This window comes from Pavona decussata, unplaced genomic scaffold (assembly GCF_977016875.1).
Source record: "Pavona decussata unplaced genomic scaffold, jaPavDecu1.1 SCAFFOLD_468, whole genome shotgun sequence".
Lineage (NCBI taxonomy): Eukaryota > Metazoa > Cnidaria > Anthozoa > Scleractinia > Agariciidae > Pavona > Pavona decussata.
The window spans coordinates 686,275-704,859 of record NW_028145806.1 but is presented as its reverse complement, the minus strand read 5'-3'; the positions used below and the strand labels follow the sequence as shown (position 1 = coordinate 704,859).

Here is an 18,585-nt window from a genome sequence, read left to right as displayed (position 1 = left end):
CAAGAGAGTGAGGAAGGCAAAGCGGAACGTCACCGAAGAGGAGGAGACAGGGTTAAAATTTCTAGCAGTTGAGGCAGGGCGCGTAACTTTGGAAAAGAACCAGAATACTCAGTTTACTTACATAGGCAAAACGGGATCCCTAGTGAGCCATCCAGTAATGAGCCAATTAGCAAAGCGTGTTTTTAAAAGGTTTAAATAAATTGATTTCGTGATTATCTTAGCACTGAATGAATAATCTCATTTACGAGACTGTCACGCGAGACAAGCTAGAGGACGCGTTCTCTTGTCTTGGCATTAAAGTGTAGTAGCAGTATCGGAGAAATAAAAGGGAACAAAAATCAGTCTTTTCAATTGAACGAATTGGACCAGAAACATAAAATGACAATGTTGTCCAGCTCCCTCATCCCTCTGACTTATTATAAGCCCGACTCTGCTTGGTATGCCCTACCACCTACCGGTCGATTATACCTCTCCACTCCCATCACACACAACTGAAAAAGGTCAGACACAGTTCCATACACGGTTCTAGGTTACTACCAAAACTTTCAGGCAGTTCAAATGATGTTCTTCACAAAAGGGTTTTTATTATTCATCGTTTCTTTAAAATGCATTTGCCTACATCATACATGAACGTGAATCGAATGTTTAAAAGTCGGTTTTCGGGCGTTTCTCGACCCAGGCCTTTATTTCGGGCACGGCAAGCACACGCTTATAATGCTCCACCAACGGAGGGAATTTCTCGAGTTGGTCGGGAACTTTCGGTTCACCTCCAGAAAGAAAACCGTTGAGGAAGTCAAAGAACGTGATGTCGGCATAGGTCAGCTATAAGAGAACACATATAATGTTAGAGACACATGGTTTGCATCGTGGCATATTAGCACACATTCAGCCATACAAGTCACCAAAGTAAGCACAATTAAGATATGATCAGACATGCTTTGGACAACTGACGGATGTTTCCAACGCCATATATTTCAGTTATCTCGGTTTTCGAAAAACTATGAAAATCCTATTCAAACCTATGCCATTCCTGCTGAGAATAACACAAAGCTAATGATCAGCCTAAACTACGAAAATCGTCAGACGGAAGATGTCTTTTCATTTAAAAAGTCATATTTTGTGGGATGCAAAAAGCAAGCGCATCATGGCAGTTGATATCTTTATTGTACGCTACTGAGTAACAAAGCACAACGCGAAAATAACAAGCCTGGCTTATCAACCTTATCAGAAGCACGACAAATGACAGAATCCTTGTGATTCTGTAAACATTTCAATTTCAAGGGCAAATCATTCATGAATTTCTCAGCTGCTCCGGCAGTCAATGATTATGTCTCTGAGCATTCGTATTCACACCAAGGTCAAAGAGTGGAATCTTTGCCTCGTGTGGGCTCCCATTATTCCTTACTAGAGCTAACGCTCAGTGAGAAATGCATCGGGGTCAGTTTACTTAGCACTAAAATATGAACTGCAGACAGTCAATTCTCTGATCCATCAATTGTTACATTAGTGCTAGCAGCACAAAAATTATTGTATCCTCTATGACAGTCTGGGTAAGAGAGGTGTCGACTAGCCTGGGAGCACGCTCGCTTAGGTTCTGAGTTATTCCCACGGTGCGCCTGGACCTCTCTCGTCCTAAGTCTCCAGCCAGCACGCTGAGCACGCCCACTTCAAAGTCAGCCACCAAGATATCGCTGCACGAATAACCCTCGGATTGAACCAGTTAGCCTACTGGAAGGGTATTTTATATTAGGTACTTTGAACCTATTACCTTGTCACCGAAAAAGAAGTCTTTGCCTTCATTTCGGCTTTTAAGAAGAGCCTGGAATTTCTCGAGTCGAGCAGGAAGGGTTGTTTCAAAGAACTCCTTCTTTAGTTCCTCCTAAAGGGAGGAACTAAAGAAGGAGTTTATAACTATAAAACAGTCACTTACATCACAATTTATCCTTGCGTTTGTACATACGTGGATTCTTAGATGACCGTGGAAGGTACGTCTGATCTGCCTTATCAGATTTTGATACTAAGAAGCCACCATGGATGTTAATGCGAAACAGTGCATACCCTTCCATAGAAGAGCTCCTATGGTAGGCGCGATTTCCGCCGCCCACTCGGGTCCGGACTTTGAGTGAGCGGCAGAAATCGAGCCTACTCCTATGGAGGCCAAAGGCAAACGTCAGTGACGTCTTACAGTGCTGTAAATTGTTTGGAACATTTGACTTAAATCAAGGCCAGTGTATTAATTTTCACCAACTGTGTTCCAGTTTTTTTTTTTTTAAGTCGTTGTAATAAACGTTTTGAAAAAATACACAGAGTAGTGGTTGGTATATCTGCGTAGTGTCGATACAACAACTGTTATAGCATGCTGGTATTAACAAACTTGGCCTGATTCGGACATTCCGGGTAAAGAAGGCAAAGTTGACATAATACCTTTTTGGATTCATCTTTCTCAAAATGGACCTTGACTACACCAGAACGCAAATCACTGACACCATCAGTTATCATGTCTGCTAAGGCTTCATCAAAACTATCACCAGGACTCAATCCTAATTAATAAAACAAAATGGTATAAAAAGTATAACATTGTGCACCATAATGTTATTTATGTCGCGACATAATGCCCGCGTGATAACCCGTTGAGGTCATCTGTGCTAGGTACCAAGATTGCGTAACGTCTAACCAATGAGGTGTTAAAGCGAACCCGACTAGGTTTATAGTCGGGATTCCTTGTCAAAAGCGCCCTTCCTTCCCTTGCCATCAGAGTGTTCATATCAATCTACGCTCCTCAGTTGCATGGGACTCACCACAGTAATTTACCGCAGAGCTCATGTTTGACATTAAGCTGGTCTTACAGGCAAATTTCAAACAGGCAATGGTCTAGAAATGTGGTTACAACATAACACACGGAGCTCGAAACACTTTATGTGAGATGTAGTGGATCACGAGCAGTTGTGCCCATATTACCGATGGCCAAAACATACAGGTATTAAAGACGGTCCTTAATTGGGAAGTCTCACTTTTATTAGTGGCACTTTGACTGGTCAAAAAATACATATTTGAATCAATGAAGTGTTGAATCAATGAAGTTTTGTGAACAATAACCCTACTAGTACACAGAAAATAGTGTCATGTTTGGCTGCGGATAGTTAGGAACAGATGGCAAAAAAATTCTTTCTCAAAAGTCTGAGTAGTTTTGACCAAAATACAGCAAAAATGGTTGTGATAGTACCCCTATGATAAATGGTCAGGTCAAGTAATTTTACTTAAGTGTCAGTCGTTCTTACAGTGCGACACGCCTTACCGTGACCAGGATACGCGAATTTCATTAACGGTCACGCATCCGTGCAAAGTCCAACAGGCAAATGACGCAACAATGAATTTTTGGAAACTTGCCGTTCTGTATTTTATGGCTAACTTGTAAAAAACGTTTGTTGGGTGGCCACGGTAAGGCGCGTCGCACTGTAAATCTTGCTGATACCAGAGGTAGTAGAATGAATATGTGACTGATGATGTCATGGTGCTATCTGTTACTGAACAAACAAATAAGAACAGCGATACAGTAAACCCCTTTACAATGTGTGACATTCTTCAGTTATGCCAAAGTTACAGTAAAATGTATAGAAAAGAAACCCGGTATAAGGAACATGTTTCACATTCCCTTGAAAGTTGTTGTCTCAGGTTGTACTTGCACTGCAAGTGAAAGGCCAAGCTGCCACATTAACACTAATTATTAATTGATCTCAACCCCATAAAGGCGTGTCACAAGTCCAAACAGTAGGGGCCTCATCTTTACCCAAAGGATCTGATGACCATTTCAATCATTGATTGCCATCATTAATTGTCTCCTTAGACTATCAGAAACGTTCTCTCTGAGGTTTATACCTAATACAGCTGAGATACATACTAAACTACAAAGATTCTGAGAAATTAAACAAAAGCTATGATTTAGGACTTCAGCAATCGCATAACTGTGGAGATCTTCATTTATCTCTGCCCTAATTTTGGATCAGTTTTGGTACTTTATTTTGTGGTTCTACAGGAATGACATTCTTGTTATAACTGGTACCTGATTTCTTGCATATGTACTTCATGATTGCCCCTGATGATGCAAGGATTTTTCCTTCAGGAGTCACCAGAAATGGCATTTGTCCAAGGGGAGGCCTACCAGCTGAAACGAGACCACAGTAAATGTTTAATGCTTCTTATTTCATGAATCACACATTTTCTTTTGTTATTCAACATCCTTTATTTAACTTACATCCTTCATGAATATTAAACTAACTGAAACGAGGGATTTATACAGATAAATCCCTCATTTACTGGATAAATCCCTCATTTACATTAGCAGTACTGCGAGAAACGCACACATCAGGTTGCTTCTATTGTTCTCCGTTTCTCACCGAAGTGTGACGGTACTAATTAGCCGGCGTTTGTCCCCTTGAACAAAGGAATAATTTCATGAAATAAGTCAGATAAATACCTCGAACGTCGGTATTAATCCATATACATCTCTCGGGCCTACGGCCCTCGGGATGTATATGGATTAATACCTCCGTTCTCGGTATTTATCTCTTACTTAAATGTATTATTTTCTTTACTTGAGTATAAACAATAAGGGAACTTATTCATAGATGTCACTAGTAAATTAAGGGTTAAATGGAAAGATAGGTTATAACAATTCTATAATTTTACCTGAAGACATCGCCTACATAAATAAGTTTTCAATAGCCCTTTTCACGGTTAACTCTGCTCATTTGAATTACAATGAAATCTAGCATGTATGTGAGGCAATTTAATTTATCGGGCTATTTTGTAGTTTTAGCCCGAAATGGCCTTGCATCCACGCTGGATAACATTGTAATGCAAATGAGCAAAGTCAACCGTGAAAAGGGCTATTGCTTTCAATTTAACTTAAAATTTTTTAAAATTTTTATTTGACGTTTTGGTTATTTTAAAGTTAGGTAAGAACATTTAATTTCAAAAAAGAATGAAAAAGATCTTGGGTGTTTGTAACTATGGGTTAGTTTGCATCTCTAACTCTAATACAAACAAAATTTGTAATTTAAATATATGGATTTTTATATCCTTTTCAGACCACTGATACCATAATCAAGCAAAAACAAAAAAATCAGGTTCAAGAGCTACTGGATAAACTATCTCCATATAGTTAGTAAAATATTCCCTAACAATTATTTTTTCCAAAGTTTACTTCAAATTCTATATCCAGTGCTAGTGGTACCGATTATTAAAGAAAGAAATAAAAAATAACTTAAATTGAAAAGAACATGGTTCAAAACTCCAACTGACAGGAGATAAACCAGATGGCTATTTACAAGCGCTGCAGAAGAATTGAACTTGTTGCTACCGAGAAACAACTCTAACTAGCGGTCAGAAAGGGACTTGAATCCGGGACCTCCGGCGCCCTCAACACTCGGCAACGCTACCTCTCATTTTGAATCTGCACTTGAATTATGACCAGGCAACGCGCTATGCGTGAGCCAGTATTACAGACTCCAGACGTTTTCAGAGAAGTAGTGCAAGATCTAGCTTAATTTTTTTTTCAATCCTCTTTACTCCTATAGTTAACTAAAATTGTTCATTTTAATAATTCTATTCTGACACCGACTCCGTTACTGACTTAATACCTTGAATATTACAATACAAAAACGTGATTAAAAGACTGAATAAGAATGACGACAAAGGGCTACTTAAATAAAGTTTACTTCACCTTGTTACGTGACATCTAACGTCTAAGCTGACCTAAGCTGACTAAGCAAGTTGTTCGACTGCTTATGGACGTCATGCCCGGATGGCCAGTGTGAGGTCTTCATTGCGTGACATACAAGCTGGAAAGCTAATCATTATGCACAAATTATAAGCTACTATGCAAACAGCGGACCAAATGAAATGACTTCACACCACCGAGAAACACGAAAACATCGATGAATAGCAAATATATAACCAGTTTTAAAATACGAAATTTTCACACAATAGAAAGCAAGTGTAGGTAAGGCGAAGCAAAACTAAACGATCCTTACGGCGTTTTTTGTGCGTGTACGTGTGGCTGGGTGAATCTTAATGACATGATCCGCCATACAAAAAGATTAATTAGTTGCGCAAAATTTGGCTCGTACTTTTCTTTAAATAACATAGTCGCATTTTGATAAATCTTTCCTGTGACAACGTGTGAGTAAATCACCAAAAAGCTAAGTGAACCACACGTTGTTGTCAATGTCCTCAATCCGCGCAAAAGCTACGTCCGTACAGAAGCTACATTAAACAAGCAGTGCAGTTCATAATTTTATGTAAATCGATGGAAACTGAAAGAAAAATAAAGCGACAGCAAGTGGGGCAGTGAGTGGGGTAAAATGATTTTAGAAGGCGAGAGATGACGTAAAGACAGCTCTATCCATGTCTGTGCGCAAGACAGTGGAAATCCATCATTACTCACATGCCTTCTCCTTCGCCCATTCGTCGCCGTTCAGTCGGATATCTTCGAAAGACACTTTCGCCGCCGAGAGAGACAGTCGGACAGTCGGCATATTTCTCCCCTACCGCGGCCAGGAAAGTAGACGAGCTTGTAACTCGACATTTTCGCTGAAGGTTCTTTCCACTTGTCTCTAAATCACACACCCTTCTTACACCTCGACTTTCTTGGTGTGTCAACAAGCTATGACTCAGCTTTTTCAAGGGTCATGGACAATTTATTTAAACCCAGTCCCCTCTTCGTCCCCCCCCCCCCCCCACCCCGTCCCCGCCTAAAAAAAAAAACGGCATGAAAAAAAACAAAACAAAAAGGGAAAAACCAGGACTAGTAGGGACTACAGACTATGAACTACGGACTGGCTGTAAAAGGTAGTAATGACTATTAGATGCGCTCTGCTGGCTAAGTGTAATGCACCAGTCAAATGACCCCCCCCCCCCCCAACCCCCGGGACATAGCGGGGATTTAACGCGGCTAAAACTGGGAGTTAAAAATCTCCTTGACCCCTGGGACGGGTTTAACACCGGGCCAATATCAAATTCCCCACTATGTCTCGGGGGTTTCAGGGGCCGTTTACCATTTGACAACAAAAACCGGAATTTTCGGTTGGAAGTTCAAATGGTTCAGGCCATTCCACTGGAACGTTTCCAGAAAATATGGAAATGCTCAGATGTATTCCTCTTTTCCCATTCCAACCGAAATGACCGGAAAATTCCGTACCATTTGTCAAAATCATGATCGGCCGGCCGGCCCGGTCCATTTTCGCGCGCTTTTCAGTTGTAATTCAAGATTGCGACTACGGCATGGCGATGCACTCTTTGTGACCCTTTGTGAAGCAATATTTTTCAAAACCACTGAGTATCTGAATCATAAGTGCAGAGGTAAGTAGATAATCAATTTTAACTACTCTTAATTTTGAGGGGCCAAACTCTTGGAGGTGTAGACTTGTAGCGGAATCGTGCTCATCAACTGTGCCGGTATTTTGTTTCATTATTTCTCGTGAGCCGCAGGGGACTCGGGCCAGCCAAACCGCTGAAACTGGAAAAACCGTACCATATGAAGCGTTCTATTTCAACCGAATTTTTTGTGCAAATGGTAAACGCGCCCTCTCTCGAGGTTGTCCTTTTTTTCCGAAAATTTGGAAATTCCGTAGATTTTTTCTGTACCATTTGGGCTAGGCACTCGGGTCCATGCCCATCCTGGTGTTTCTCTAGCGGTCAGATTGATTGTTGAGCGAAAGCCATGGCCGACGGTGAAGTTTATCAGTGCAGCGTTTGCTTTTTCACTTCAGACGATTTACTATTCTTCTTGAGACATTTGTGTGTTGACGAGGATGGAAAAATTACGCCTCCAAATGATGCCATCGGTAAGTTGATTGGAATATTGAGTAATTCGCTTTTGAATGGATATACTTGCTTTCTGATATCGATGGATTCCCGCCAATACAAATGAACCTCCGCTATCTCATACTTAGTTTAACATTTCGTAAACCTAGCTATTTTGAACTTAAACCCATATACCTTAGCTTGTCGAGTATTTTTTTTTTTTTTTAGTCTTTTTGGACTGCAAAACAGTCCTTATCGCGTTTTCTACGAGACCGGTTCAATCAATTAGAAATGTCTGTTCCATTTGACTAAGAAATTTTCGAAAATTCTTTTCGGAAATTTTAGCTTAATGGATCGCGCCCCAGAGGTTTCCAGAGATGTAATACATGATCTAGATTAATTTTTTTAATCTTCTTTCCCCGTACAGTTAATTTAAATTACTAATTGATTATGTTCTCACATTGACCCCGGTACTGACTTCATCCCTTGAATATTACAATACAAAAACGCGATTTAACGATGGAATGAGAATAACGAAGAAGGGCTAGCGTTCCTTTAAAACAAGGTTAATTCATCTCCTCGTGACATCTAACATCTAAGGCTGACTAAGCATTTTCGTTCGACCGCTTACGCTCATGGCTAATATTTACGGTGGCCCACAAGGGACATGCTGCAAATAAAAAGGTTTTTCTTGCGTGACTTACGAGGCTGGATAGCTTAATTATTATGCACACACTATGCAAACAGCGAACTAAAATAAAATGACTTCACCCCACCTAGAAACACGAAACATCGACAAATATCCAAATATTACGAGTAAATTAGATTGAAATGCTCACAATAGCACACGAGTGTGCGTAAGGCCAAGCAGGACTAACCGATCCTAACCGCCGAAAAACAACGCGCCTGCACGTGCAGCCGCGTAAATCTTATTAACATGATCCGTCATCAAGCTTAATTGGTTCCGCAAAACTTGGCCGGTTTCTTTTTCCTTCGAATAACACAGTCACATTTTGATAAATCTTTCCTGTGGTAACATGTGATTAAATCATCGAAAAGCTGAGTGAACCACAAGTTGCCGTTAGTGTCCGCACAAAAGCTACATTCCATACAGATACTGTGAGTGAGTAGTGTAGATTTCCAGCAGGTCATAATTTTATTTTAATCGATGAATAACTATAAAACTGAAAGAAAAGAAACTGTTGAAATTTAGCTTTAAGCATAGGGAATGTGCGATTAGAAACCGATCGAGCGTTAGGTCGTGAATTTTCTAGCCTGTTCAGATCTCACTTATCTGTTGTGTTGCAACAGTTGCTAGCTTCATGTTAGATTGAATTTGGCTTACTGTACAGTTACTTTAGGAAAATGCTTTGTGACTCAGCGTAACATATTTTGCCGCAAAAGAGTTCTTTATAATTTTCACAATTTGAGCTCCTGCGATGAAAGGGATGAAATAATAATAATAAAAAAGCTTATAGAACATCGATCGCCAGTCTCCATCCATGAATATATTTCCCAAAATACTCACATGCCTTCTCCTTCGCCCATTCCTCTCCCTGCAGTCGGATATCTTCGAAATCCACGTTCGCCGCCGAAAGAGACAGTCTGCATATTTCTCCTAAAGCGCGAACATTAAAGTAGTGGAGCTTGTAACCCGACATTTTCGCTGAAGAGTATAAACACCCTTCTTACACCTCGACTGCCTCAGTGTACGTGCCAACTAACAATGACTTAGCTTTTTCAAGGGTCATAGAGAATTAATGTGCCAACCAACAATGACTTAGCTCTTTCAAAGGTCATAGAAAATCAATTTAAACTCGACCCCCGCGACGGTATCAATACAAAGAAAATATTGATACGAAATGATGGACAACGGACTGCGGACTATGGACTGGGTGTAAAAGGCGGTAATAACTATTGAATACGGGCTGCGGGCTTGGTACAACAAAATGAGGGTCACGGATAACACGCTGGGATGATAATTCGGAAGTAGCTTAACGTTTTCATTTTTTCCAATTTTAAGTAGAAGATCGCTTCGAACATACGGAAATAAACCACTGGTTAGACACTAATCCTAGAAACAACGTTTTTTACATGACGTGATTGCACGAAACATACATAGCTGACAGAAGAGATCTGATGCCTCTTCGTATTTGGCTGGTAAGTATTGAAGACTCCAGACGTTTCCGGAGATGTAAAACATGATCTAGATTTTTTTTTAATCCTCTTTCCCCGTACAGTTTTTTTTATTATTATTATTATTATTATTATTATTATTATTATTATTATTATTATTGTTATTATTATTATTATTATTATTATTATTATTATTATTATTATTATTATTGCTTAATCATGTTCTCATATTGACTCCGGAACTGACTTCATTTTCTTGAATATTACAATACAAAACACAATTTAAGGATTGAATAAGAATGACGACAAAGGGTAGAAAGGGCTAGCGCTCGTTAAATAAAGTTTACTTCATCTCTACGTGTCATCTAACATGTAAGGCTGACTAAGCATTTTTGTTCGACCGCTTACGCCCATGGCTAATATGAGGTGTTCATTGCGTGACACAAAGCTGGAGAGCTAATTATTATGCACAATGGACATACTATGCAAAACAGCGAACCAAAAAAAAAACACGGAATAAAATGACTTTACCCAACCGAGAAACACGAAAACATCGATAACTATCCAAATATTACGAGTAAATAAGAAATGTTCACACAATAGAAAACCAATGTAGGTAAGGCGAAGCAGGACTAACCGATCCTTACCGCCTCATTCATTTATTTTTTCCTAAACACAATGCGCGTGCACGTGCGGCTGGGTGAATCTTAACATGATCCGCTATAAAGCTTAATTGGTTCCGCATAACTTGACATGTGATTTAATCACCAAAAAGCTAAGTGAACCACAAGTTGCCGTTAGTGTCCGCACAAAAGCTGCGTTCCGTACAGAAGCTCAGTACAATGTAGATTTCCCGTAGGTCATAATTATATTTTAATCGATGGATAGATCTATATAAAACGTTAACTGAAAGAAAAAAATGTTCAAATTTAGCTTGAAGTAAATTGGGAATGTGCGATTAAAAACCGATTATGGAGAGTTAAGTCATGAATTAATCAGCCTAGTATTGTAACCTCACTAAACTGCTGTGTCACGACAACTACCTCATATTGTTGAATTTCATCAACAGTTTAGGAAAATCAGGGGCACCCGACGACAATTTTCTCTTAGATCCTTTGAAACGTTCTATTAGGCGATCTGAAATGGTTTTAAAGCTCTATTGGTTCATTTTAGGCAGCGCTATAATATTTTTATCTGTTCGGCCATTCAATGGGAACTTGAGTCTTTTCGAAAATAGTTGGGCATTTTTGTCCATTTCCCGAAAACCTTAGGTCTTATTTCCTTTCCGAAAATCTTAGCTGACCTTTTTTCGGTACCCGAAACAACATTTTTATCCATCCGAAAACACTAGGCCTTAAATTTGCCAAATCACGAAAGTTCGTGGTTAAAATTTCCTTTAGAAAATTGTACATAGGGGATTATTAGGGCCTTCCGAGCAGATAATTTACCGAAACGATCCGTTGGGTGCCCCTGGAAAATGCTTTGCGACTCAGCGTAACATACTTTTCCGCAAAGGAGTTCTTTATATTTTTTACAATTTGAGCTCCTGCAATAGTCAGTGCAGGGATGAAATCAAAGAAAAGCTTAAAGAACATCGCTAGTTTCTAGCCATATATTTCCCCATTTACTCACATGCCTTCTCCTTCGCCCATTCATCGCCGCTCAGTCGGATATCTTCGAAATCCACCTTCGCCGCCGAGAGAGACAGTCTGCAAATTTCTCCTAAAGCGCGAACATGAAAGTAGTGGAGCTTGTAACCCGACATTTTCGTTGAAGGTTTGGAACACTTTGGTTTCCCCAGTGTGACAACGAGCTATGACTCAGCTTTTCAAGGGTCATAGAGAATCAATCAAACCCAGTCCCTCGCGACGGTATCGAAAAAAGAAAGGTAGACACGAAAGGATGGACAAGGGACTGCGGACTGGGTATAAAACGCGGTAATAACTATTGAATACGGGCTGCGGTCTAGGTATAATACACGGACAACGTACAAAATGAGGGTCACTGATAACACCCTGGCGATGGTATGACGAATAGGTTTGTGGCATCATCGTATGGCATTATATCCCTGCCAAAATTCAACTTCCTCTTTTCAACTTCTATCTCGCATTTTATCTTTGCCGTCCGAGATTCTACATTGTAGGTTAACTATGCGAAAGTCTACTTCTTCTTTTCAGATTCTAGCTTACATCTTATCTTCTACATAAGAGTTTCACAATGCGACATTGTAAGTTTCGCGATAAGACAGCGCCATTCCAGTTACCCATTTTTAGTTCAACGACCGTCATTCGATATGCTAGTTTGGTTATTTAGCCAAGCTGTTGGATGATTTCATCTGTTCGCGGGATGCCCTAGTTTACTAAGGTGCGCAAAAGATGGTCAAGTCTGAAAACTAATCCATCGATTTCAAATGGATTCGTTATGTTTTCTAAGGCCATGGATGCATGATAGATTGTGATGTGAGCTTGACGTATGTACTCACGATCGTTCTCCGCCATATTGATTTCCCAGGGGGGGCCCCCCTTGGGATAGATTTGCCCCCGCACAAGTACGGCAGTTTCTCTTTGGAACAGTTCATCATTAATCATTCATGCGCGCGTGTCGAAAGATGAAAGTTGAAACTTGCATAATTATAAAATGACTAAACTAGCCTATCGAATGACGGTCGTTGAACTGAAAATGTGTAACAGGAATGGCGCTGTCTTATCGCGAAACTTACAATGTCGCAACGTGAAACTCTTATGTAGACGATAAAATGTAACCTAGAATCTGAAAAGAAGAAGTAGAATTGCGCATTGTGAAACTCCAGTGAAGAATCTCGGACGGCAAAAATAAAATGCGAGCTAAAAGTTGAAAAGAAGAAGTTGCATTTTGGCGGGGATACAACGCCATACCATCGTGTTAGTCGAGGCGTGAATTAAGCCGGAAGTAGCTTAATTTTGTTTTGGACTGTTTTACCGCTTTAAGAGTTAACAAGTTTCCGTCATCACTTATGAATTAAAATTCACCACCACCTAATACTGTTACCGCCATTTGCTTTATTTTCAGAATTCTTCAGAAAATCGGTTTCCCCGCCATCCGGGCTAGTTTCAATGTTTTCGTGAAAACTCAAGAAAATTTCATGTTACTTATGTCGGTAAAAAGGCCAAACGGTGAAAATCCCCCCCCCCCCCCGCCCTCTTCTTCTCCTAACCCGTACGGTCAAACTGTGGAATTAACCCCCCCCCCCCCCCACCCCGGCCCCTAGCATAGCACCCCCTAGCATAGCACCCCGGACATAGCGTGAATTCCACGCCGCCAAAGCCGGGATTTAGCAGTCTACTTGACCCCTGACACTGGAAAATTATCGGTTTTTTAACACCGAGCCAATGTTAAATACCCCGCTATGTCCCGGGGGTTGGGAGGCCGGGGTATTCAATTGACTAATGCGTAAAATACCCGGACTGCGTATGACATAAGGATAACGGATAACACATTGGGGATGATATGACGAATAGGTCTAATCACGCGGTGAAATTCGCAAGTAGCCTAAGTTGAAAAACACTTCCAACATACGGTCATAAACCTCTTGTTAAACTCTGATCCTGAAAACAACGTTTTTACATGACGTGTTTCACTAGCTAAAAATGTATACGTAGCCGATCCAGAAGAGCTCTTATACCCCCTCGAGCTCACATTAAGGTCACTATTAAAGACTTCAGACGTTTTCAGAAATAAAGTACATAATCTAGATAATTCTCTTTCTTTGCCCGTACAGTCAATTTAAATTACTGCTTTTAAAGGATGGAATGAGAATGACGACAAAGGGCTAAGCGCTCCTTAAATAAAATTTACTTCATCTCTACGTGACATCTAACATCTAAGCTCACTAACCATTTTTGTTCGACCGCTTACGCCCAATATATAGCTAATATGAGGTTTCCATTGCGTGACATACAAGGCTGGATAGCTTAATTATTATCACAGGTACCGCAAGCTCTATGAGAGATATAGGCCGTGACCTTTGCGTGAGTGTTGTAATTTGAGCGTCACGGCGAGCATTGCGTAACGGCGAAATTATAAGGATTTGCAATTGTATGGGGGAAAAAAAAAAAAACGATTCCTACTTCAATTTAAAACAACCAGTCAATTTTCAATAAAAATATCCCTACCCGAACTCCCTTGTCTGTTGTCCTTTCTCAAATGTGGTTTTTGGAGCGATTGAGCGCGATTTTAGTGAGTTTTAGTTCCATTGATTTTCTCTCTATATATCTTGGGATATACAGAGAGAAAACGCTCAATTCTTTATAATTTGCACAATTTGAGCTCCTGCAATGGTCAGTGCAGGGATGAAGTTAAAGAAAACCTTAAAGAACATCGCTAGTTTCTAGCCATATATTTCCCCATTTACTCACATGCCTTCTCCTTCGCCCATTCATCGCCGCTCAGTCGGATATCTTCGAAATCCACCTTCGCCGCCGAGAAAGACAGTCGGCATATTTCTCCTAAAGCGCGGACACGAAAGTAGTAGAGCTTGTAACCCGACATTTTGGCTGAAGATTTGAAACACTTTGAAACACCCTTCTCACACCTCGACTGCCTCAGTGTGACAACGAGCTATGACTCCGCTTAGTTTAAACACGGTCCCCCGCGGCGGTATCGATAAAAATAAAATATGGATACAAATGGATGGACAAGGGACTGCGGACTATGGACTGGGTGTAAAACGAGGGAATAAGTACTGAATACGGGATGCGGGCAAGGTACAATACTACGTATAAAATGAGAGTTCACGGATAATATGACGAATAGGTCTGCGACATCGTCATGCTACTCACGCCATGATTCAATTCGGAAGTGGCTTAATTTTGTTGTGGACTGTTTTACCGCTAAGTAAGCGTTAACAAGTTTCCGTCACTACTTATGAATTAAAACTCACCACTACGTTATACTGTTGCCGCCAATTGGCTTTATTTTCAGAATTCTTCAGAAAATCGGTTCACCCGCCATCCGGGTTCAATTCAATGTTTTCGCGAAAACTCAAGAAAATTTCTTGTTTACAGTATATCAGTAAAACGGCGAAAATCCCCCCTCTCGTACTAATCCGTACGGTCAATTTGTAGAATATGCCAAAAACCCGATACGTTAATCTTGAAGCATCAAACTGAGGGAAAAAAAATAAAAAAAAAAATAAAAAAAACTGAGGCAGATCAGGTGGTGTGCGTCACGACATTCGAATAATCAGAATGCGTTATTCAGCGATCAGTAGTCTTCGCTTCCGCTTCGTCTGAAGAGGTCAGCCTGTCAAAAATTTCATCGTTTACAAAGTTTGTGATATTTTTTTCTGGTTGAAATTTGTGTTAAAGTTAGAGGAACACATTGGCTAAATGCCTGTTTGGTTACTTTTTAAGCTGAAGGGTTTGTTCGCGTTTGTAGCCATTTCGAAGGTGGCGACCTCGCGCCTGCTGCCATGTTGTTTTGATCGTTGACTCGTTACTGCTTTTCTGGAGGCTAAAGCTACTTACTGTTTTCGGGTTTGGCCACGGTTTTGGCTTGCTAAGATAGCTTATACTTTCTACCCTAGAATTTTCGAGTCTACCCGGTTCTACCCCTTATGGTTTTTCCACTGGAAGCCGATGAACTAATAAAGAATCTATGAAGAGATCCGGTGTAAACCAAGTGGCTCAACTCCTGGGAAACCGACCGGGAAAGCCAACATGCGAATGCTCGAATGCCATTTCTCTCCAACAAATCCAGGAAGGAAATGTAGATCTCTTCACCCTGAGAACAAACTCAAAAACAAGCAACGACAATAAAAAATAGACTGCAGGCAGTCCTACTTTTTAACCCAGATCACGCGCGCAAAGTGACGGCACAGGAAATGAACTTTCTCAGTCTCGTTAAAGAATGTAGTTACCATTCGTTATTTTACTTGTTTTCGCTTTTGCTGAGGCATATTTAGGTGTTTATCTCATGTGCTTTTACTTATAATCCTTCGCTTTCATTTCAAACCAGCATAGAGTTTTCAAACAACGAGTTCTTACTTAAATTTATTCCAGTTCAACATGTGGCTTGTACACGTGTAAGGGTACATTGTACGTTGCTTATGTACTTTGCTCGATCACGCGAGTCTCTAATCTTTGTCCTGTAATTTTACGACTCAGGTAATTCTTTTGATGTACGCTCAGTTTCCGCAATCAAAGTTCAGTTTCCTTTGTTACGGATATAGTCCAGAAAGTACTCTCTTAATATGGAACCTGTAACAATTAAATGCAAGTGAAAATAATATATTCGTAAATGATTTTGTCTCTTGTACCCTTGTGCGATTACAACATGCAAGTATTTTAAACAAAAACAGTACTTTACCTCATTGTACTCTGTAGCTATTTAAGCAATAGGCGTACATTTGTACATCGGTGAAAAACGCAGTGTTGAATAAACCTATGCTGGAGTGAAGAAAATTGTCTGTTCTCTGCTGTTCGTCGAGTTCCAGTTGACTAGATTCCTGTAACTAAGAGTAAGAGTTGTGAGGAGCTCTGTCTTGCTAGCGAGCGAGTGCTCTCAAGCTAATAGGGACTTTAAGCATCGACGACGGGAACGGCAACGGCGACGTGAGATTGTGAGGGAGAACCCAAATGTCACATTGCGCATGTCTGGCGGGAAATATCCAGACGTTCTGTTCCGGGGCCCGACGTGAGAAAGCTTCGTTTAGCGTTGCCCGAAAACGTGAGTAACATTTCACATATTTTACCTTCGTTTCGCCCCGAAAAAATGATATTTTTAATATTGCTTGGCACTTAAGGATACTGCAGGTAAAGTACGCGTTGAGTTTTTGTTTTATTTTTTCGGAAACTATAATAACTTCATCAGTCGGCTGTTTCAAAACAGAAAGCTAGTGACGATGCCTGCAAAATTAGAAATGACTTGCGAGTCTGACACTAATCATCGATGTTTTTCTCTAACATCAGTGTAACATTACTTTTTCTTATTCAAAACAAGACACACTAGAACTTTTAATTTACATTTAAGCTGGAGAAAAATAAACAGTCTATGTTGCTCAAAATAGCATCCAAACCACAAACCACTGTGTCATATCGTAGTTTTCAGTTCAAATTTGTAGATGTAAAGATAACGAAATTCTCACGCGTGCTCGCACTGCTAAAGTGTTTCTTGAAATCCCAGCCTTCGATGCAGAACATTTGAAGTAAATTAATGTTAATCTAGTCGCTATTTCTAGTTATATCGGTGATTTTTATTACGATCTAAAAATATATCAAATGGTCTGAATTGTTTACATCGGAGAACTGCAACTCCGACAAACACGTTCTCGTTAATAGCAGTAAAAATTCTCCATCGGTTATTTCATTATTAAAATCGATTTCTGACTTCTTTTAACGAAAACTTGATGGGTGCTTTCAATTCGACGAAATTTTCGAAAATTTCGGGTGGGAATCGAACGGAACAGCATCTTTTCCGGAAAAGATTTTCGACAATTTAGGACAACCTTTTCAGCTGTTCCCGAAAAGTGGAAACCGACCGAGAATAAGCCCGTTCCATTCGAGACCGAAATTTCCGAAAATTCAAATCGAAAATTTTTGGTGAATGGAAAGCGCCCATCCTATTTAATCCTCTTCGAGGGAAGCTGTCGTCGTATTGCGCCTGCTTAACTGTTTCCAATTTCGCGACGCAACCGCGTCCTCTCCTCACGTTGCCGTTCCCGTCGTCGATGCTTAAAGTCTCTAATGTCCCCGATACAAGTCGCCGTTCAAGTCTAAATTGTCTCTCCTCGGAGGAGGAAAACTACATGATTATCGTTTCAGTCCATTAAATATACCTTGCAGACCTTGACTTGCCGCAATTTTTATCTTGTATTTCGCACTGTCATCACAGGCGCAAATATTGTCATTGTTTATTCCTGTGCTTTTCGCGCGCTTGTGTATCACATGAAGGTTATTCGCGTTGTTCGAATCGTTGAATCTCTAATATGCGGAATTTGAGACAATTTTCAGCCTTGCCCCGGGGATGTGATATCGCCAGATATAATATGAGTAACGATTTCCGACAAGTAAAACCATTTCTTTATATCTGGATTTCACTCGTGTTATTCGGTTGTGATTGAATGAGTCAAGTAGTCAGTAACAATGTTGCACTATTCCTCATTATTTTCGACAAACACACAGAAAAACAAAACCTGATTAGTCAGAGCATTTATACGGATGGGCATTGAGAACATTGTTTGTTTCTACGTGCTGATCATAAATGTACACAGAGGTAAAACAACGGACGCGTTTCATCCAAGTAGCAAGTCGAGCAACGGCTGATGTTTACATTTACGTCGGTGCGCGATTTTTTCAGTTTTTTTCTTGCGGTGGACTTTATTCGTTATATTGTAGGCAAATCCTGTTTTAGGTCACGTAAAAAGGGAGCATTTACACTTTCTAGCTTAAAAATAACAGTAGTTTGGAAGTGTAACATGATTTGAGAGACAAGGTATTAATTTCACTGATTTCAAGTTATTTCCCTGGGAACGGCTCTTTTATCACTCTTCAACGGCTCAATATAAACTCAAAAATTTCACCTGAAAAGAATCATTTCGTAACTTAATGCTAATATGGAGAGCATTCAAGTTAAAAGCTAGTTATTTACGTGTATAAAAGCATGAAATGA

At 40.1% G+C, this 18,585-nt stretch overlaps 1 protein-coding gene across 4 annotated transcripts; it reads right to left on the bottom strand.

The window, feature by feature from the left end:
- Positions 1–559: 559 nt before the first annotated feature.
- On the bottom strand, positions 560–14,521 carry LOC146450327 (glutathione S-transferase-like). Of its 4 annotated transcripts, none has more exons than XM_085100470.1 (5): positions 14,334–14,521; positions 4,061–4,162; positions 2,425–2,540; positions 1,769–1,879; positions 560–822 (listed from the first exon to the last, which is right to left on the bottom strand). In XM_085100470.1, exons 1-5 carry the CDS (start codon positions 14,464–14,466, stop codon positions 646–648), a joined length of 639 nt encoding a protein of 212 aa, XP_084956596.1. In that variant the 5' UTR covers positions 14,467–14,521; the 3' UTR covers positions 560–645. The 4 variants fall into 4 exon arrangements, with proteins under 4 accessions (XP_084956596.1, XP_084956595.1, XP_084956594.1 ...); XM_085100469.1 differs by lacking the exon at positions 14,334–14,521 and adding an exon at positions 11,572–11,766; XM_085100468.1 differs by lacking the exon at positions 14,334–14,521 and adding an exon at positions 9,332–9,557.
- Positions 14,522–18,585: the final 4,064 nt, after the last annotated feature.